The 22541-nt window shown below is 37.0% G+C and overlaps 1 protein-coding gene and 1 long non-coding RNA gene across 3 annotated transcripts in view; both read left to right on the top strand.

The window, feature by feature from the left end:
* Positions 1-22541, top strand: part of UHRF2 (ubiquitin like with PHD and ring finger domains 2) — a 78663-nt gene that overhangs the window by 27429 nt on the left and 28693 nt on the right. For both annotated transcript variants that reach the window (XM_085042218.1, XM_085042217.1), the window contains exons 4-5: positions 2507-2725; positions 19640-19749. In XM_085042218.1, coding sequence (XP_084898344.1) covers positions 2507-2725; positions 19640-19749 — 329 coding nt within the window. The remainder of the gene's footprint in view (positions 1-2506; positions 2726-19639; positions 19750-22541) is intronic.
* On the top strand, positions 5116-10334 carry LOC146424809 (uncharacterized). The gene is made up of 2 exons (XR_014846733.1): positions 5116-6449; positions 6499-10334. It is a non-coding gene; the product is annotated as an uncharacterized LOC146424809 (long non-coding RNA).

Genomic DNA, 22541 nt, shown 5'->3' with positions numbered 1-22541 from the left:
GTGAAAATGTTTTCTCTTGAGTGTCATTTTAGGATTTTAAAAGCAACTCAATAAAGGAGAAAACACTTCGAGTATATGTTCATGTCTCACAGTAGTTCTTTATTAAAAGCTTGCCAGAATGGGCCAGAATTAATTTTTGCTTAATTCTTGATTTTTAAAAGACCATATTTCTTCTCTTTATATTCTGATTTATCTGTATAAGTCTGCCTACTCTATCTTATGAATCTGTGCTTAGATATTATTCTTATGTATTTAAGAGATAAGGTTTTAAATTAATGTGTGATTTTTACAGATGGCATGTTAAACTTCAGGAAAACGAATTTGAGGTAGTGGAATTTTCTGATATTAGCGTGATTTCCGCCCCCCCCACATTTAAATAAATTGTGGCATTAGACACATTTGAGGGCACAAGTTTACTGTGAAAGTACTGTTTACTTAGTAATATAATAATGAATAGTGGTACTGAGCTTAACATACAGAGTTTAATGCTGTGCAATTTTGAGCCTAACTGAGATTGTAGCAAATACTGTTTCAGCTGTTCTGTCTGAGGTATCAGTTATGGACAACTGTGAAGGGTTAAATAGCTACTAGCATTCACCAAAAACCATGAAAACATTTCTGTGTGTGTGAAGGCACATAAGTAAAAGCATTCAGTGATTTACTGGAACCCTCTGCGAAAGAGAAGTGAAATGAGACAACAGAAGTCTGGGTTTTTTTCTAGAGTTTCTGAGCTTGAGTTTCTGACCAGATGATTAGAGGAAAAATGCACTCAGTGGAGAGTCAGTCTGCCTTTTCTTTCTTTGGAAAATAGGTAGTTTGTGTTTATAAAAGGGGATTTTGGGAGTGTCTTGGTAAGTGATCTTGCTCCAGTCATGCTTGTAGGCAATTTTTTTGCTTTGGTTTTTCCTTGAGCTACTTCCAAGAACAAAGGTGGAGACATTGGTAACGATGACAATCTTTGAAATTCCTCAGCACTACAGTAGGAAAGATTGTGTTCTGAGTTGTATAGAGGTGGGAAAGATAACATGTATCTAAATTTAGGAAAAAAAGTTTGTGCAGAGCTCTCCTAGGAAAAACAAGCTGAAGGCATTTTACTTTTAGAAGAGAATAGGTTTTTCAGATCAGGGTTATGTTTCTGTGAATGTGAACTCTTGCCTGTCACATATTTTTATTTTTTTTTTTTTTATAGTGACACAGGAACTTCAAAAATGTTTATTGGTTATTTTTGCAATCCCACAGATCCTACTTGTAATTCTGATTTGATTACTTCACTGTATACATAAATGGTGTCTATTTTAATAAAGGTATATTAATTTAACTGTGAGTGCTCTTGCTAAAGTGCCAGTAATTGCATAATGAAAATATAATTTAAGATATATCATGCTCAGCATTGTTTGTTAAAAAGGAAGAATGAACACTTTTAATAAGACTTGTTTATTGGCAGTAGACTCATTTTCGTGTTCTCTGTTAAATTTGTTATGTGAGCTCATGTAGTACTAGCTAAATGATGGAAGATTTTTATCTGTTTACACAGAGTATGAAAAATGAGCTCTACTTTTAGTATACCATCTTTAACTTTTTGTTACAGGGTAGCTTTTTTTGCAAGTAGTATTTTGATCAAGTCTATATTCTGCCGTTTTTCCAGCACATGTGCAAATACAGGCTCTACTATCAAGGAATAGTTGCCTCATTCAGAGGGATATAAGAAAGCTGTAGTGTTAAACTGACAAGCATCTCAAATTTGAAAAGGTTTCCTTCCTGCATTGGGATTTTAGTTATAGTGCTGTCAAATAACACTAATCAAGAAGTGCAAATAGATTTACTTCTTTTTTGTTCCACTTTTTTTGCCTTTTCCTCCTCCTTTTCCTCCTCCTTTTCCTCCTCCTTTTCCTCCTCCTTTTCCTCCTCCTTTTCCTCCTGCTTTTCCTCCTGCTTTTCCTCCTGCTTTTCCTCCTGCTTTTCCTCCTGCTTTTCCTCCTGCTTTTCCTCCTGCTTTTCCTCCTGCTTTTCCTCCTCCTTTTCCTCCTCCTTTTCCTCCTCCTTTTCCTCCTCCTTTTCCTCCTCCTTTTCCTCCTCCTTTTCCTCCTCCTTTTCCTCCTCCTTTTCCTCCTCCTTTTCCTCCTCCTCTTCCTCCTCCTTTTCCTCCCCCTCTTCTTCCTTTTCCTCCTCCTTTTCCTCCTCCTTTTCCTCCTCCTTTTCCTCCTCCTTTTCCTCCTCCTTTTCCTCCTCCTTTTCCTCCTCCTTTTCCTCCTCCTTTTCCTCCTCCTTTTCCTCCTCCTTTTTTTTTAGAAAAACTCATAGAGGCTATTTTTCCCATCTGAGTTGAGACAAATTCTTGGTCTGTATTTAGATGAAAGGTGTATTTTAAAAAGGGCATTAGGTCAGATTTTGTGGTTCTTACATGCCAAAATAGATATATAAAAACTTCTAAAAAATGTTGTCTGTGACTTTCTTTTTACTGTTGCAAGAGTCATAATCATTGGTGTTGTTGGTTTTACTTTTCAAGGTACCCAGAAAATGGCGTAATAGAAATGGACACAGTTAATCTTCGACCCCGAGCAAGAACCATTCTGAAGTGGAGTGAGCTGAAAGTGGGTGATGTGGTGATGGTTAACTACAATGTTGAGACACCAGAAGAAAGAGGATTTTGGTTTGATGCAGAAATTACCTCTTTGAGAGAAATCTCAAGGACTAACAAAGAGGTTCATGCTAAAATTCTGCTGGGGTAAGATTTGTTTGACCAACTCATAAAATCTCTACATATCATATGAAGTGTGTTTGGTTTGGTTTTTTTATCTGCTAGTCACCACTAGATTAAAATTAATGTCATACTTCAGTTCCACAGCTGTGTGAATTACGAAATTACAGTGCTTGGTTTTTACAGTGAGCAGACTTAACTGTGAGTCATAATTTTTATGTGTCCTGAGACTGCTGGAGGCAGTCGTAAGGTTTTACGTATTATTTATGATTCAGATTGATCAGTGTGTTCCAGTGTAGTTTTAGGTAGTTGGGAATCCCTAGGGCTCGCTGAGTATGAGTCCTCTGACAGTTTGAATAAGTCTCTGAACTGGCTTAATAAATTTTTAAAGAAAAAAAATATTTCTGTAGTATTATAACATCTGATAAGTAAAGCATGGAGCTGTGGGATGCGGGAGCTGCAAGTTTTCTTTGAGAGTGAACTTACCTTAATATCTTTGCTTTGTTTAACTATTTAATTTTAAAATTTTTGTACAGTTCTTCAGGAACAATGGAGATACCCTAAAGATATTACTGTCATTAAGCTGTGTTACTACCTTCTTAGGGATGAACAGATGACTGATGGTTAATTTAATGTTGGCATGTCCCACATTTGCTTGTGAGTGATATCATTGTTCTGGGAGTGTGTTCCTGAAAATTAAATGAACTGTTAGCATATCATGTAGTTTTCTTCACAAGAAAAGACAATGTTGTATGTGGAGAAAGATTTCGTGTGGGACATGGTTAGTTGGAAGAGACACATGGAAGTCTCTGAATCAGGTCTAATTCAGTATTTTCTGTAAAAATGCAATCCTACCTAGTACTGTGAGATAGCAAAGATGTTGATTTGGTAAGTTGTGCAAGCAAATGAAAATGTGTTTTTGAGGGGAGGGTTAATTTTACAGCTATGGGAGTTTTAGTAGACAGTCTCAGGGCATTATGTTTGTCTTGTAATACATAGAGCAGGCACGTGGACTTGTTTTGTAGACAAAGCAAAAAACCCCCACAGCTGAAATATAAAGCTAGAAAAAATATTAGTAAATATTTTGAATTACTAACTTGGAAGAAAGATTAAGAAATGGAAGACAGTTTAGAGAGGTGCAGATTTGCATTGTAGTGCATGTATTGCTAGTGGCATTTGGTGAGTCAGGGATGGGCTCCATGACCACCTACAAACAGCTGTCCAGACTGCAGTTTACATGAAATTCGAATGTATATTGATACTGTTTTTTAGAACTGTTGCCTATGTGGATTCTTACAGTATTTTCTTCATCTGTTAAAAATGGAATAATCAAAATACGTTTTATATTGGCAAAAGGAGGCACCTGGTGGCTAATAAAAATTCTGGTTGGAGCTCTATAGGGTAGTCTAAATCTAAATAAACTGATAGTTAGGGTTCAAACTGAAAGATGGTAACTTCAAATACTGTCAGTACTGTCGCAGTCCCTGTGACCCTTACACTTAACTGTCCTCTGAAAGCAGTTGGAGGGAAAACAGCACAGTTGATAAACTCATCACCATAGAATAAGGTATTTAAGTCCATTTTTCAAATTGAATCATATTTCAGAGAATTTTCTTCCTAATTAGGAACGCTGGATTCCTTTAAATGTTGATAGGTTGTATATGCAGTAATCAACTTCTTGCAGAAAGTAACATTACCTGAGCCCTGCCATTTCTTAAATTTTTCAAGGAATAATTCAGGTAGTATCGCCTGCACTACCCAATTCATTCCTCTCAATTACAAATAAAAGTAGAAGATAAATCTCCTAGTATTCGTAAATTTGTGTAAGGAGCACACAACAGTAATTGCTTGAATTTCAGGCATGTTGATTTGCTAGGTAAAAACCAGCCTTAGTGTTTCAGTGTTTATTAATATACTAATATAAATACAAAATACATTAGTTTGGAATTATAATGCAATTGTTATTATTTTCATCCAGAATAATATATTTGTATTCTATAATATATTATTGATATGTGATTATGAAATCTTAACATAATGTTAGCATTATTTGTCTCAAATAAAGGTGAAATCCGTTTTGAATTTTTTATTATTATTATATGTTAGTGATTAATTGATTGTATGGTAATGACTAATTTTTTGTGCACTATGTAAGAGCAGCCTTAGCAGGCCGTAAAGGGAGGCAGAGCTCTTAGGGTTGCATTGGACATACTCATTGTTTGGACTTTTGTCCTTTGTAGTATTACATCAAAGAGACTTTGTATAAAACAGTTTTGTATGTCATATTTGAAGGTTTGATTTATTGATCTTGGTTGCATTTGATTTCATGAAACTGTTGGCACAATCACAGGAAATAACAAAAATACGCTGTTTGTGGTCATGCTTTGAAGCTACTAGAAGAAGCTACTGTTCTTAGAAGCTACTAGAACACGTGACGAATACTTTTTCTGTTAGTGCACCTTTTGACACGTGTGTTTGTTTGATGTTACTTTTACTCATATCTTAGTCATAACCCAAAGGAAAATTCCTGTACAGTCTGTCGTCATTAGTTCATCTTTTGGAAAATATATATGAAATTGAGAATATTATCAAAGAAAGGATGAGCCTGAACAAGGGAGACAAACATCATTATGCAGAAGAATTGACATCTTACTAATTCTCATTTGTACAGTAGTCACATTGCCGCTGAAATTTGTAGTTGCAGGGTGTCTAAAACTTACCAAACAAGATGCAAATAATAGGGAAAAAGCAATGCTTTGACCTTGGACTAGGGCTTTAGGTTTCTCGTGAAACCTAAAGTTCAGCATCTCTGAATGTGAGATTCTCAGTTCAGAGTATCTGTGATAGCTCTGAACTGATTTTAACTGGCAAAGTGCACCTCTGGTTTTAGATAATCCTCTGTTTTTCTCTTTGGGAAGAGTGTTCTGTTTCATGACCTTAACAGTTTGTAATCCAGAATAATATGACTTGTTGTCTTCAAGGCTAACTGTCCACAATTTACCATTGCAGCCAGCAGGTATATTTAAATTCACCATACCAAATCAATCCAAAGTAGATCAAGTGATGCTCTGCATTTTCTCCGTGCTGGAATTGAAGATAGAAACAGGATCAATCTTAGTTTTCTTTAATTAAGCCCTTGAAAGTCTGAGTTCAGGACGACTCAATATCAAGACTTGTATTTTGTTTAAGCCTTTGGAGACATGTAAGAATTTGATATAAATTCTGCAGAGTGAACAGAATTTTCTTCTTTGAATGAGTTAATATTTATTGAATTTGAGGTCTTCACCTGTGCAACTGTAAGAGAATGTAATAGAAAGGTCCTAAATTTTCATGTTCATATGTGTCATCTTCTGGTTCTGCAGGTTTTGATGTGAGCCTTCCTGCTCCCAAAAAGAAAGGAAAATTTTGTTTTCAGATTACTTTCTCTTAATTTTTAAATACACTTTGTGTATTTTTCTCGTAACTTGACAGATCTAGTGCTGTCTTCCTTCCTTTTAAATTTTTAATGTAATGTTCATATTTATCATCTTACTACTCCTTTTATTAATGTCTTGACATGTTTTGTTCTCAAACATGAACTATTCTGTAATAGTGAGTGAAACAAGCTGTACATGTGGAGGTTTTGTTTTATCATTTCAAGAATTCTTGTGCTTCTGTGAATTTCTAACTGGTAAAAAAAAAAAGTTAGTGGTAGCTGTACCTTGTTTTGACACTTAGGAAAATAACAGTACTGTACTTTCTATTGCTTTCAGTTGGTAGTCCAGTATTGTACTGGATATATTGGTAGTCCAATGTAGTAGTCCAATATTGGTAGTCCAGTATAGTACTTCTCACAGTGTTGCTTCTGAAGGCCTGGAATTTTTGTCAATGTGGTTTATATCTTGCTAATGCTTACATAATTCTCTAGCCAAAATAACATGCTAGTTAATTTATTTTGTTGTAGTATCTTTGACTGTTGCTGGTTGATCTGGGAAGACATTGCTTTGATGCTGTGTGAAATATTAACAGTATTTACTTGGACCAATTTTTCAGATAACTTCCATGCTGTATCAGCAGGTATCCTAGTAATAAGAAATTTAATTGCTGAAGACTGCCTGCAGCTTTTTTGCACAGGTGTAAAAGCATATTTTTTCTAGGCAACAAAACTACTAAAGGGGTGAATTTGTGTCTCCGACTTTCTTCTTCTCCTTTTGACTTCAGTGGAGCTGGTCACCTCCTTAGAAGAAGAGAACTCCTCTTGAATCAGCAAGACTGTTTCAAATCAAGATAGATTCTGAGTGGCCAAGAAGCCTGCTGGGAATTTTGATGGTGAATCTGTAGAGGTGATGCCTAGAACTTCTTAAGCATTTTTTTGTACTTCTTCCCCTAGTCTACAGCTAGAGATGGTTCTTTTTGTGATACGCAGCCTTAGGGAATAATCACAGCTCTTAACGGGAATGACTCTTAACAACAAAAATAAGGTTTTGGGTACCACTTAATTACCCTGTTGGACAAAAAAACCCGTGTTAGCTGCAGTAGTGTGTAAGAGTAATTCTCTGTTTGAACATAGAAGTGAAGTTTACTGCAATAAAACTGCTAAATTTTAAATTCCAGTCTAGGTTTTTAACCTTTCTTCAGTTGTGGTTTCAGTTCTGAGGAAAAGTCAAGAATTAAAAGATACAGTGGACATGAGGACAGAATATTATTAACGAGACTTCTGAGTAGTGTAAAGTGCCTTTTGTTAATGATTCAGGTGTGATCCAGGTGTACAGGACAAGCTGCCCAGGAGATACTGGGACGGTTCTAGAGAAAGGTTGGTATCCAGGATGTATTGGTTTTGTCAAATGTGAGACAGGAGAACAATATCTCACTGAAAATAATTCATGAGCAAAGCATGAATGGGGTGAATTCTGTAACCTTTCGCTGTGGTAATTATCCTCTTCACAAGTTCATTATGAGATACAGTTCCCTGATTCGTCAACTGTGACATCAAACTCTTGGTATTGACACATGCTGGGGGTGAACAGATTAGAGCAGTTCTGCCGAGAAGGGCTTCGGGTGCTGGTGGGTGAGAGGCTGGACATGACCCAGCCATGTGCACTCACAGCCCTGAAAGCCAAATGTGTCCTGGGCTGCATCCAAAGCAGTGTGGGCAGCAGGACCAGGGAGGGGATTCTGCCCCTCTGCTCTGGTGAGACCCCACCTGCAGTGCTGCATCAGCTCTGGGGTCCCTGTGCCATGGACCTGTTGGAGTGAGTCCAAAGGAGGCCACCAAGATAGGAGGGATGGAGCACCTCTCCTATTAGGAAAGGCTGGGAGAATTGGAATTGGTCCACCTGGAGAAGCGAAGGCTTTGGGGAGAGCTAATTGCAGCCTTCCAGTGCCTGAAGGGAGCTTTCAAGAAGGCCAGAGAGACTTTTTACAAGAGCATGTAGAGACAGGACAAGAGGCAACGGCTTCAAACTGAAAGAGTAGGTTTAGAGTAGATACTGGGAAGAAATTCTGTAGTATGAGGGTGGTGAGGCACTGGAACAGGTTACCCAGAGAAGCTGTGGATGCCCCATCCCTGGAAGTGTTCAAGGCCAGATTGGATGAAGCTCTGAGTAGCTTGGTCTTGTGGAAAGTGTCCCTGTCTCTGGTAGGGGATCGGTATGAGATCATCTTTAAGGTCCCTTTCAACCCAACCATTCTATGACAGTACATTTTGAAAAGTATTTGTCTGACTTATTATGGATACCCTTTTCACGTTTCTTTTTCCTCTCCCTTTGGACAAGAGTTTCCATTTTACAAACACTCCCTGAATAGTGATGGACAGGTTGTACACGAATCATAGCTATTCCTCCGCACTATTTACCTGCCATGCTTCATTGTTCTACCTTAAAGAGGGCAAATCTTCAGGAGGTTCCATTGAACAGAAGGGGTCTGAAGGATAACTCTTAAGATTTGCTTGTCCATAATTTTCTGATACGGAATAAATATTTTATCTTCATACTTCCCCCCTCATGGTTCTTAAAAACAGAACATAAGAAGTAATTGATTTGTCCTTTGTGCCATTTGCCTGCATATTGCCTGTTTTACTAGCAGTATGGGGAAGCTGGTATTTGATCATTTCAGGTTGGTTTCCCAAAATAGAGGGAAAGTAGACTAGATGCTTGTAATTTGTGTTTAGTATTTTGGACTGTGAATATACTGTTCTTTTGTTTTGAAATTTTAGAATTTTAGCAAACCAAGACATGTTTTGGCAAGCTAAGTCTGTCTTACAGAAACAGGTTTATCTCTCAAAAATAGCTCAATTATTTAAGATCTTCTTAGTCCTACTGGTGAAAGGGTAAGACTTAGGAGGACAAATCATCTCCAGGAAAAGGAGCAGGCAAATCCTGTGGATCAAAACCTGGTTAAATGCACAGCTGGTGTCAAAAGACATTTGGCTTCTAATGCTGCTTTGACTTCTATCCCTGACAGCTGGAGAAAGGTAATACTATATCCATGTAAAAAGGCCAGTCAGTCTGTGGAAAAAAGGGGACAGTTCTCTTGAAGTGATTTCCAAATGGTGACTATTTGGAATAGCCAGGGTGAAATTTTTTTCCCAGAGCATATCATGCTTTACAGGCTCATCTGCCCTCTGTTATAAAATTATTATGTCTGTGGCCAAGGGTAGAACAAAAGATGTAATTTAATTGTGTGTAAGTGTCCCATAATATCCTGTTCCAGTCTGGTGATTCCTATAGTAATCTGGGAGGATGGGCAACCAGGTGGGTTTAAAAAAGACCCATAACATTGAATGATGGCACTCAGAGGATAGTGGTTAGTAAGTTGTACACTACCTGGAACGTGATAATAAGCAGGGAACCCCAGGGATGTATCCTGGGACCTGTAATGTTCAGTACCTTGTGGTAATACAGTGCATTTTCGCCAAGTTTGCAGACACACTAAATTGATGGAAATTCAAGGGTGGTACTGCCAGTCAGAGAGACCTGAGCAGGCAGAAGAGGGACGGGTGTCAGGAGACTCCAGAATGTCAAGGTGGATAAATGCAGGGTTTTCTTCTACTTGGGAAGGCACAGCCTCCTGAAGCAGTACTGATTGGGATGTAGCTCTGATGAGAGAGATCTGTAGGTCTTGGTAGGCAGCAAGGTGAATATGAGTCAGGAGTGTGTTATGAAGATTAACAGTATTTGGACTGTATAAAAAGAAAGATAAGTAGAAGACTGGGAAAGTGGTTCATTCTCCTTTACTAAGTACTAATTAAACGGCATCAAGACTCTTCTATTCATCTACTATTCCACTAACCTCTAAATATATGCCCTCTCATTATCTAAATGTACAAAAGAGAGACACATAAACTGCAGTGAATTTCAGCATAAGGGCAGAAAATTGCTTCTTTGGATTGCCTCTAAAAGCTTGACATTTTCAATTACTTAATTATGTGTTAAGACATTAATTGCTTTAAAAACAACAGAAAAAACCACAAGTACTAAGTGTTAAAATTTCAAATGTTTTGGGTTTCATAGCAATTACTGTTAGATAAAAGTGTTTTTTGAAGATGAAGAATGGCTTGACTTGGATCTTGAGGGTTTTGTTTGGTTTCCCAGAACATAAACTATATCTTCAATATTTGTAAGTGTCCTTTCTCTAATAAACATACAGACTTGGAACCGCGGAGTCTTTTGACTTACTTTTTAGGGGGGTTATGTTTAGAAGTGTTTTGAAATTTAATTTCTTCCCACTGAGGAAAGTAATTCCAGACAGAAGAGGAAGAACAGAAGAAAACAAATTTAAGTGCAAAAAAGCAAACAAAGGCTGGAAGTGTGGGAAATACTGGTGAGCACAATATTAGGCAAAGCATTATGAAAATGAAAAAAGGAGTGGTGTTGATAGATATGTATACATTTAAGAGAATCTTTGCGGATGGAAAGGAGCTCCTGAGATTGTTCAAGCAGGATCAGCCAGAGCAGATTGCTAGGACTAAGTGGAGTTGGGGTTTTAATAATGTTATGCATGGTTACTCAACAAGTTTTCTGAACAATCCACTGTAAAAAGGAAATTCACTCTTGCCACACAAAATGCATGTTTCTTGTGTTTGTACCTCTTATCCTGGGCAGAGGACTACTTCGAGGAGTCTGGCCCCCTGTTTGTATGCATAGATAAGAGCCATACTCCCACAGCCCTTCTGTTCTCCAGACTAAACACTCCTGTATCAAGGATGTTTCAGTCTGTTAATCAATTTTGTATCCCTTGTCTAGCAACACTTCAGTAAACCCGTGGCTCTGTTCTTTGGGGGAGCTAGGCCTGGCCTAACTAATACTGAGTTGTGAGCAGCATTCGCCTTCCCTCTGCCTGTTGGCAGTGCTGCTCCTTGGGTAGTCCAAGGAGCTGTGGACCTTCTTAGCTTGCAAGGGCGCATAACTAGTTTATGGTCAGCTTGTTTTTTTTGTTCCTCAAGGTCTCTCTCTACCAAGCTTCTCTCCAATCAGGTGGAGACACTTGGCAGGTACTGGTACATGGATTAGTCCCTCTGTGCAGGACTTGCATTTTTCTTTGTTGAATATGATGTAATTCCTTTCTGTCCAACTCTAAATGGTGGCAGAGGCAACTAATATTCACTTTCTCAGGGACTGAGTTGAGGCTGACCAGTCAGTCATCAGTTTTCCTTCCTGAAGATAGGAGTGATATTTGCTCTCTTCTATTTAACGGGGAGGTGTAATCACTTTTCAATTACAGGACTAAGTGTACACTCATGCAAACAACAGGCACCTCCCTCAGAGCTCATGAGTATGACCTGTTAGGGTCAATAGACTTCTATATGTCCTGTGTAAATTCTTCATAACCTAATCTTCCACAGAGGCTGTGTTCCTTGTTTTGGCTATTGCTTCTAGTCTTGGGGACCTTTGATTCCTAAACACTGGTCTTAGTGGTATACACTTGAGGCAAAGAAAGTGCTGAGCGCCTTGGTTTTTCTGTTTACTGTCATCAGGGGCCCTTCTATATTTAGCAGTGGCCCCATATTTTCTCTAGTTTTCCTTTCCTGTTTTTATAGTCATAGAATCTTACTGCCCAGATTGAAATCAAGGTAGACCTTGACTTTCCCAGCCTTGTGGCTACACAATAAGACGTACCTCTTCCTGCCCCAGATCAACTGTCCCAGTTTCCACCTCTTACATTTCCTTTTTGTATCTGAGCTCCTTAGTCATTTCTGCAGGCTTCCTGCTGCCTTTGATGTCCTGCACATGGGGATAGACTGTTTTTGAGCTTGCAGGTGGTGATCCTTAAATATCAGCTAGCTCTACTGGGCGCTTCTCTACAGCATATCTTGTAGGATTTTTCCAGGTAGGTCTCTGAAGAGATTACATTCTCCTGTCCTGAAATCCAGGGTTGTCTTGTTACTTTTATCCTTCCTCTAAGGATTCTTAACTCCATCATCATGTCATCATTGCAGACAAACTTCAGTGTCTCATGACCAGTTCTTCGTAGTTTGTATGTCTCAGGTCTAGCAATTTGCTTCTTCATGATCAGGAAGTTGTTACCACTGCACTCCAGAAATTCCCTAGATTGTGTTCTGCTTTGTGGACCTCCGAGCAGATGTCATGGTGCTTCAAGTTCCCTGTGAGAACAGGGCCTGTAAACATGAAACTTTTCCCAGTTGTCTGAAGGAAGCCTCATGTATTTACTCCCTATCGCAGGCACCTATTACAGCATCACTGATGTTTTTCTGTCTGCTAACCTTCATGTGTAAGCTCTTGACTGGTTCCTGACCTGCCCTCTTATAAGAGACAGCTGCTCTTCGTCTTCCTAGCCTCCTCTTCCTGAAGAGCCCTTACCCATTTGTCACAGCACTGCAGTCGTGTGAGCTATCCCACCATGTCTCCGTGATCCCAGTGTTGTCATGGACTTTCATTAATCACACAGACCTCTGTAATCCCTTTTGTTCATTGTGTGTACCTTGGTGTATAGGTGTTTCTGGGAGGCACCAAAGTGTCCTTTTCCTACTTGTTTGTTGGGGTATCTCTCCAAGAGTTAAACTCACAAGTCTGTGGACATTTGGATTTATCAATGTGAAAATGAATAATTACAGAATTTTATCACAGATTCCACACAAACACGTAAGACCTGGAAAGGCTGTATTACCATGCTGTAATGGCTGTTGGATGCTTAAATGAAGTATTTATTATCACCCATTAATGAAATTGGAAATCATGGTGGAAGTATTTGCTGAAATTTCTCTGAAGAGAATTGAGCAAGATAAGGAATGAAGACATTCCAAAATGAGCAGCTGCTGTCTAAATGCCAAATTACTTAGGACTTTTTTTCCCTGCAGGATTTTCTGACTTTCAGGAATTCTTTGTGAATGAGATTTGTCATGTTCAGGAGATTCATCATGAGCAGGAGAATGCCTGGATGCCAAGCTTTTTCATTACAATAATGCTGTCATGTACATTCAAACCATGATAATAAATTCACTAACTTTCTAGGCTAGAAATGTAGGTTTGGCCTGCTTTGCAATCAGTTTGCCTTGCCTTTGGTTTGATATGAGCATCCTTTGGAAATGTCTTTGTGATTCTGTGATTCTGTGCAATCCTCTTTTATGATTTTATGGTGGATACCTTCAGAAGTTTGCCTGGCTTTTTTTTTTTTTTTTTGGTTGGGGTTTTTTCTTTGTGGTTTTTTGTGTTTCTGTTTGTTTGTGGGTTTTTTGTGGGGTTTTTTTTGGTTTGTTTTTGTTTTTTGGGTTTTTTAAAATTTTTTGATTGGTTGGTTTTGGTTGGTTGGCTGCTTTTAAAGCACCTGACATTTTTGATTTTTGTTGTTTATTTATTCACTTAGGTTTTGGGGTTTGGGGGGGTTTGGTTTTTTTGTTGGCTTGGTTTGGGGTTTTTTTTTGGGGGGGGGGGGTATTTCCAGAGTCCTTAATATATTTCCGTGTTTTCAGGACTCTTCCTATTCTATTTGTTTTTTGAAAGGTCTTTTCATTCTGACAGTATCCCTGTGAGTTTTCGTTATGTAGGGAGGTGCTGCTTCTCATGTCTTTGTTTTTGAATTGAGGTTCTCAATCAGTCTGACAAGGTTCACAGATTCATCGCCTATGACTGTCTAAACTGATGATGAGTGTGTGATGCATCTACTCACTGAATTGGAATATAATTTAAAATCTGAATAGAAGTGTTTAACCTCTTCTAGTAAGAATCACCTGTTTGTATCTTTACTTCTTCCTAGCATGGATGAACTTGTTGGCTAGCCCAGACCCTTGGAATGATGTCCTGAACAGAGTCTTAGCATTGTTTCTGTGCATTGCAGTTCAGTCTGCAAACACATAGAGAAGTGGACTGAGCTCAGACCATGCCCTGTGATTCCAAGCACAGCTCCTGTATCTTTGTTTTTCATACATGAAGCCTTTTGTGTATCACTTTTGTGGGTCATCAGCCTACTTTTTTACTTGGTTCTTCTTGGACATTCAGGTGTTATCATCTGTGTGTTTGAACTTGGATTTGGAAGCTGTAGATGCCCACTGAGCATTTGTGATAGTGCCAGCCAGAGACTGAGTGCTGAGTTCAGGGAGGGCGCAGCTGGAGTAGTGGCAGTGGTGGCATTGTGTCCCCTCCCGTATGGGACAGAGACGTTCCTGCAGCACCATGGACAGGGCCGCATCCGGGGCGGGATCAAGGTCCTCCGAGGCTGCACACCTCGATGTGTTCATGTCATGGGGCAGGGACGTGCTCCGAGTCGTGAGCCTCTGGCGTTGCTGCTGGCTGTTCTCTCAGGCCGGCGCTTTCCCCGGGCACTCCAATGTTCACTTCCTTACATCCCCAGGCTAAGGAGAAGAGTCCCTGCGTCCCAGTCCCTGCTTCCAGGATCTGGCATCATGAACTATAATGTATTGTTCTGTAAATGCATGAAGCATCACACCTACTGCTGAGATTAGAAGTAATACCTTGCCTGACTTGTGTGTATGTCCACAGCATGAATTTGTAGGTTTAGGAGTGTTTTGCTTTTAAAAGCATGAAGAATTCATATTAGAATATGGTCTTTAACATATCCTTGAAAATGTTATTTTAATTTTTTTGCAATTGTTTAACTAGTAGTGTCACAGAAAGAGAATAATAAAATATTTTCATAGTTTGGAAGTTGTCATTTGTCTTTATCTTTACAGTGTTTGTGTAATAAATGAAAATTTGAATTAAAATGAGAGCCAATTCTGTCCCATTTTGTAATTGCATTTTTATTTTGATGATAACAAAATTATGTGGAATATGCTGAAAAAAATCTTGTAAATATTGTCTGCATTTTTGCTTGTGTGCAATAAAAAATAAAAGAACGTCTATGTAATTCAGTATAATTTAGCAGAATTTGGTTGGATTATCAATGTAATATGCTGTCTTAATGTGCAAAGATTTTGTAAACTGCCTTTGAAATGAGTGTGTTTAAAATCAAATCTTTAGTCAACTGCTTTTAAGGAGATTATATTAAAAGTTCTAACAAACATTTTGAATGGTAATATTGAACAATTGCATGTTTTTTAAGGAGTTACTCAACTGTGGGTTAATGATGCAGAACAAAGAGTTACTGGCTGAAAAATTTACAAAAGCAGAATAAAGGCTGATTGATCATGGTATGTAAACGAAATGTTGCATATGAAAAGATAGATGGTAGTAAATCTGGTCTTGTTTTGATTTGTATATTGTTATTAAGTGAATTCATATATTTGGAGAGCATAGCCAACATTATATTGTTAGGTTTTATTCTGATCATGACTATTTCTCTTCTGACCTGGACAGTATCTTTTGACATTAGTCATAGAGACTGATTATGACTTAGTTGTTTGTGGTAAACATGACTAAGTATGAGTAAAGTTTTGCCCTTAGGGGGCCTACAGATAAATCATCATTAGACACTTTTTGTTATTATTCATTTATTTGTGAATATAAACTTTGTATGTATTTTTCTAGTAGTTCCACCCCCCCGCCCCGTTTTTATTCAGCATTATATTTTGATTTCAGTGTTTGTTAAAATACTATACTTTAAATTTCAGTGTAGTAATGTGATAAACCCAAAGATTTCCAGACAGAGCTCTGACAATTGTCACTGAATCTCTCAGACTATAAGAACTGATAAAGTTCTCTAAGTATGGTAACCATCCAGCAGCTTTTATTTTCTGTAAAGTTGACCTTTGAAATATCCAAGATAATGCCCACTTGTCAGATATCTAATCAACTGTGATTTTGAATGTCTAAAGTGTTTTACCACCTGAAAGTTTAAAAAAAAAAGGAAATGTGTGTGGGGAAAGTGCAGATATAAGAAGCTTTGGTTGAAGGTTTCTCTCTGGCCTTGGCTAACCTATCTCAAAGGAAGGACTGCATTAGGAATTCTTCTGTATTGAAGAATCTGGCTTTATTGTGGGATTTGATTCTTTCAAAGGATTTAAAGTTCTTACTTGAAATATAAACGCTCCATTTACTATGCATATTGCATAATATCATTTTTGGTATGGTAAGGTGAAGAAATGAAGAAAGGTTATACATTTGACAGCATAATATAGTCACAATTTTATTAGATAATCATAATTTTAAATCATATAGTCATTATTAAAGCACTGAATGTGTACTGTGGCAGAATCACAAAAATTAGTCTTTTATGAGCAACTGGCTGAGAAGATTTTTTAGCTTTGGTAAGGCTTAATAATGTACTATTTTTCACAATGGGAGTTGTTCTCAGCAGTTCCAGATATGCAGCTGTGACATTTGTTGGAACATGCTAGTTTTGTAATGTTATTTGATCATATTTACTTGCTTCTTATGTAACTCATAGCAGAAAATAAAATGTTTGCTCTGGTTCAGATACTGAATAGACTTTAGGAAAAACTTAGTTTGAAAGTTCCTTTCTAAGTGTCCTTTTCCCAAAGGAAAAATACAGGACAAAAAGAGAAGGAATGTTTACTATGACCTAGTATGTGATAGAGAAATTCTGAATTCCATCTGTTTAATAAGTACCACCTAAGTATAGGAATAGTATTGCTAGTCAGTAAGATTACAATGCCATGAGAGAAAACATGCCGTGCAGCATTATTATTTTAAGAGTTTATATTATTTTAAGAGTTCTGTTTCTTCTGGTAATTAAAGGAATTGTTTTATTTAACTAACTAAATTTAAAAAGTATGTTGCACTTCAACACTTTGAGGTAGAGATAACATTTTTTAGATGATATTTTTTAATAAAGTTGATGATAAAAGTCTGTGCTTTTGCATACTTCACAAAAATTTGCTATGTTATCATTTGGAGCACTTACATAATTGAACCAACGTATAAATCTTTTCATTATATGTTTTAAGGAAACAATGTAAAAATCATTGTAGTTAAAAGTAATTTTACAGTTCAAATGGGCACCAGTGGAATTTACCCCTAATTAATTTGCTCCTGAGCTCAAGTTTGGCTTGTTTCCCAAAGAAATGGATAACAGTATCACAAGTGTCTAGATTTTTGCGTACAGCTGTATGGTGTTTTGCCACCTTCCTTCTTGACTACAGACTGTATGCAGAGGGTACAGATAATTAAAAACTTAATTTTTTACAACTGCTTTTTAGTTTTCTGGGGAAAATGCAGGGGGATAGAAAGGGGTAAATGAAATTTAAACAGCTCTAAACCATAAGACATAGAGAGAGGAGAGGAAATGTGAGTTTTTCCTGGATGCAGTTTTGCTCATAATAGGGATAGTGGTTATAGACTACACACACATTTAAGATTTGCAGGATGCAAAAAACTGTGAAAAATATGCTTAAATTTCTCTGAAATTTACTAGAATTTGAGAATATCAGTCATTCTTGTAGCTACTGCATTGGGTAAAAAAGTTCACATTAATTATGTGAAAGTCATAGTTCTGTATTTTTGTTTTAAATTAAATTCACCACTTTGAGTTCTATTAGTAGTAAATCCTAAAGGAATCTCACTGAATAGGCAGTCAAGCAGTGACTATTTAAAATAAGCAGTGTTATAAATAATGAAGGTTCTAATGTAGATTTATGCTATTAAAGACTGTCAAGAGGTGTGTTTTGTTTTGTTTTGTTTTCAACTTTAGATAATCTAGGAATAACAAGAAATGTAGGGCAGCTAATAAAATACTTTCCAAAGTAGAGAAAATAACATGGGAAGTACTGGTGATTTGAGGAGTTCAGTCTGTATTTGTTGATTTTGTTTTCCTGCCAAAGATTGTGCTTACAACTTGTCCTTTCTATATTTGAATGTATTGTGCCTTTATGATTGTGAATTGCGGAGTATTGTGGGTAATTCAAAGCGTCTTTGCATGCTAATTCTGAGATGTGTTACTCAAAATGGCCAAAACTGCTTTAAAATACTATCCCCTTTGGGTGCGAATGAAGTTTATTCTAAATAAATACATGTTTTTCAGGATCAAGAAAGCAAACAGTTCTTTATCTGATGGATGTATTTGCATTGATGCAACATTTGTATATTCTGTTCAAATAGCCTAAGTATTTGAAATTTGCTAGCATTTGCTGTTTATACATGTGACTAACAATGGGGAATGTTTTTCCTCCAAAAACTGCTGGGAAAGAAAAGGGTCAAAATAAATACAGGTGCCTAAGTAAACAGCTGTTGGTACACTTAAAAGGCAGTTAGAATCAACCAAGACACTGACAGAGTTCTCTCAACCCCAGTTCCATGGAGACCTAAATACTGCAGTGCTCAGGGCCACCAAAAAGTGGTTTGTTGCCTGTGTTCTTTTCTCTGGCTTAGTTTTTTCCTGCCTTAGTTTGGTCATTATGTTTGGTCAGAGCTCAGGAATTAGGATTCAGCACAAAGGAAGTGGTGGGAGCAGGCAAAGAGATAAAGCAGAGAACCACAGATTTCAAACTGAATCCTGATGTTTCTGGAGATGATTTGCTGTTGCAGTTATCCTTATTGAATGTGAATCTAATAACTTGTTTCTCTGTCTGTCTACAGTTCAATTTCTTTTTGCAGACCAGATCTTTTTATAGGGATCTGGCACCTGACTGGCTTTTTTCAAAAGTATTTTGAAGTCCCCTCTGTGATTGATTCTTACAGTTATCCATCATTATTTTATTATACTGAAAATTCCTGCTTACTTCTAGATTAGGTAATAAATGGAAAGTGGTAAGAGAACAGGCAGTTGAAGAGAACACAGTATCGTCGTAAGGAGGAAGGACAAGGAAGTGCTTTACAGCTGTTGGTGTCATTATGGACATTTCTTCCTACATATGTTTGCATTTGAATTAAAATCTGTGTAGATACAAAGATGTTTTAGTAAGAGAAGGTGAAAACCTTTACATTTAATGTTTTCTAATTATTTCCTGGAAGTCTTTCGCCATTATTGTTGCAGAGTCTTGGAGTATTTGTTACTGCTAATCACTGACATTTTGCACTGAAATGTGACATCAGCAGGACTACTCACAGTACATAACTCAGTACAGTATTGTATGTGGCTTTTCAGAGTTGATATACAGTTAAAAGTCAGAGAAGGGCTTTTGAAACTTTCTGTTGCTTTTCTTGCTCTATGGGTTCCAAGTATTATTCTGTCTTATAGGTCACATTTCTGGTTTGTTTGTGATACTATACTTCTGTAATAATGTTTGAGATCCTGTATTCCAGTGGATATGGTTTTGTCTGGTTTGCGATGCACGACCAAAAAAAAAATAAAACATTTTGAGGTTTTAGAAGTGAAATTAAGCCATAATGGATAACTGTCAATGCAGACATACTAAACTGCCAGACTGAGGATAATACAGTAGTCTTTTCTTAAAGCGAGCCCTAAGTATGTGTTATATTTTTATCTTAGGAGTTACAGTGCTAATAATTTTTATGGGAATTGAAATAAAATATCCTATTAATGATAAAAAAGGGCTAATTATCTTTATCTAATTGCCTAGGATTCAGAAAGTACAGAATCTAGGTCTGAGGAACTAAGTTGAATGTACTTTTTATTCTTTTTGTTTTTCAGAGGTCCAGAAGACACAATAAATGATTGTAAAATCCTTTTTATAGAGGAAATGTACAAGATTGAAAAGCCAGGAGCCTATCCATTGACATTTGGGGATGGAGATTTCAAAAGTATGCGCTTTTTAAATTATTTGAATATAAGTACAAATTGAGTGATGTTGCTTTAGAAAAATACCAATATCAGCATGCGGAGGTAGTAATAATAATTGTTTTGTGTTAATGCAAGTATTAACATTGAATCATTTTTAGGTTTCTGCTCTAAAATTTTAGTTACTGTAAGAATGCTATATTTCTTGACATATTCAGAAATTAGTAACAGCTTAGTGCTATCAGTGATAAGTGGTGGAAAAGGGAAACAGTTGATAATGTTTTAAATGAACAGCGCGGAACAAATTTGTAGTCTCATTTAAGTTCTTAGAGAGGTGTTCAAGTCACCAAATGACATGTAATTTGCTGCTGCAAATGACGTGTAATTTAAGCTTTTAATAAATTTATAAATGCCAAAGATAGAATTCGTCTGTAGTAATGCACTTTAACTCTGTCATTATGTTGGGGGAAAAAAAACAAACAAATTTTGCACTATAGCTGCTTGTACCATGAATAAAAAGGGATAATTAATGTTTTGGTTAGTTGACCCTGCATGATCTTGTAAAAAGAATTGCTATGCCAGACCTCCTTAACCTCCCCACAACCACAGTAAGGACCTAGTCATAATTTATCTAAAAAGTAGGGTGACATTTTATCCTAAGTTTGAAAACGTATTAAAGTTAAGAGTGCTAAGTGTTTGTGATACCAACACTGAAGATTGAACTGCAGGTCTACAAGTGGATGTTAGATATAATTATATATTACACTCCTGACTCCATGAAATTTTTCAGAACATTTGTAGGTGGCTCTCAGTGCACAACAACTAGTCTGATTAGTGTTTATTTGTTGTCTAAAAAAAAAAAATCACTGTTTTTTCAGAGGAGCAAATACCATTCCCTGTGGTGTTCTTAAAAATAAAAATGTCAATTTCTCAACTTATTATTAATTTTCAGTATTTTACAATTACTTCCCTCAGATTACTAAAATAAGAAAACTATCCATTCTGTGGTACTTTTTCTTGGTCACATTAAAAGGTCTGTGCAATATCTTAAGATATTTTTTGATTTTAAAAGATTGCAGTGTGAGAAAATTGAAAATCTACAAATACTTGTTTGCGCTTACATACTATTTATTTTGCAAGTATGCAACGTTTTAAATGGCATAAAAAATACTGCAGTTCATTTAGTTCTTTCCTGCAGGTACTGTGTAGTGAACTAATTTTTAAAATTGTGTGTTAAGGAAATGAGTGATTACTGTATTGCCGACTATAGTAAATTGTGTAAAGTGGTGCTATTTGATCTGACATGAGTATGACATAGAATCATTTAGATTGCCAAAGACCCTTAAGATCATCAAATCCAACTGCTAGCCCAGCACTGCCAAGTTCACCACCAAACCACGTCCCTAAGTGACGCATCTTCGTGTTTTTTGAACACTTCCAGGGGTGGTGTGTGCATCACTTTTCTGGGCAACCTCTTCCAGTGTATGATCATCCTTTCTGTGAAACAGTTTTCCTAATAACCAATCTAAACCTCCCCCAGCCCAACTGCAGGGCATTTCCTCTTGTCCTTTTGTCTGACCCTCACGTGTCTACAACCTCTTTTCAGGCAGTCCTAGAGAGCAGTTAGGTCTCAGGTCACCTGAGCCTCCTTTTCTCCAAGCTTAACAACCCTAGCTCCCTGAGCTGCTCCTCATAGGACTTGTGCTCCAGAGCCTTCCCCAGCTTCACTGCCCTACTCTGGACACACTCCAGCACCTCAGTGTCCTTCTTGGAGTGAGGGATCCAAAGCTGAACACAGGATTTGAGTGGTGGCCCCACCAATCTCTACTTTGTACGCTGATTGTCACATTGTTTCAGTCAAGACCATTGATCATTGTCACATCTTCGTCCCTCCTATTTTGATAGTTGTTTCTTTATTTGTAACCTCTTTGCTTAAACTACCCAAGTATTGACATCTGTGTACAGATTTGCACCTCTGTTTATATTTTATTTAATTTTGTTCCTGGTTCCAATCTTATTAATTTCAGCATATTGTTGGTAACCTTCATAAATAAATATAATTAATAAATATAATCTTAAAAAATGTAACCATGAAAAAGAAATTGATCTGGGAATTCAGCCTTATTTCTTGAACTGCTCTTTTTCCTGAAGTCATCTGTCACCTCACAACCCTGCTCATGTGATTCTGTTTTTTCAGCCAGGTCAGCTGTCTTGCGTTTGTTCAAGTATGCACAGTGCACATCAGTTGAGCTGTATGCCAGAACCACCAGTGTAGCCTTTCCTTCTGGACTGTACTTATAACCCCATTTGAACTGTGTATTAAAAATAGGTTAAATATATATACTTGTCTATAAACACACACCTCCCTTAGCTTATATACAATGGAAAGATGCAGATTTTTATTACAGTAACAACAGATAAAATTAAAGTAATTATTTGGCCTTAAATATTCTTTGAAATTGTTGTAAGCACAATCAGAAAATGCACTGACTATATTTTTGTCCATATTAACTTACTGTCCGTGCCCTTCTCAAAAGATAGAATGCCTACTATGGAAATAATCTTCATCAGATAAACAGTATAAGCTATCTCTGCAGAAACATTGTTATTTATTGAGCATGGTTGCATAATAGTTAGGTTTTGTATGTGTAAAGTTATGTCATACATTTAGCAGTCGCAATTAAAAATAGTTATTTTCTAATTAATTAATGGAAGTAAAATTCTACAACCAAGGAAAAGAGTAAGGTTAAACCTATTAGAAAATTATATTAGAAATAAAAAAATCAAAGAAGCAACGTATTTGTAAATATGTTAC

Source organism: Lichenostomus cassidix, chromosome Z, assembly GCF_008360975.1.
Source record: "Lichenostomus cassidix isolate B80296 chromosome Z, HeHo_3.0, whole genome shotgun sequence".
Taxonomy (NCBI): Eukaryota; Metazoa; Chordata; class Aves; order Passeriformes; family Meliphagidae; genus Lichenostomus; species Lichenostomus cassidix.
The sequence above is the reverse complement of the archived record's forward strand: the minus strand, read 5'-3'. Positions and strand labels throughout refer to the sequence as shown.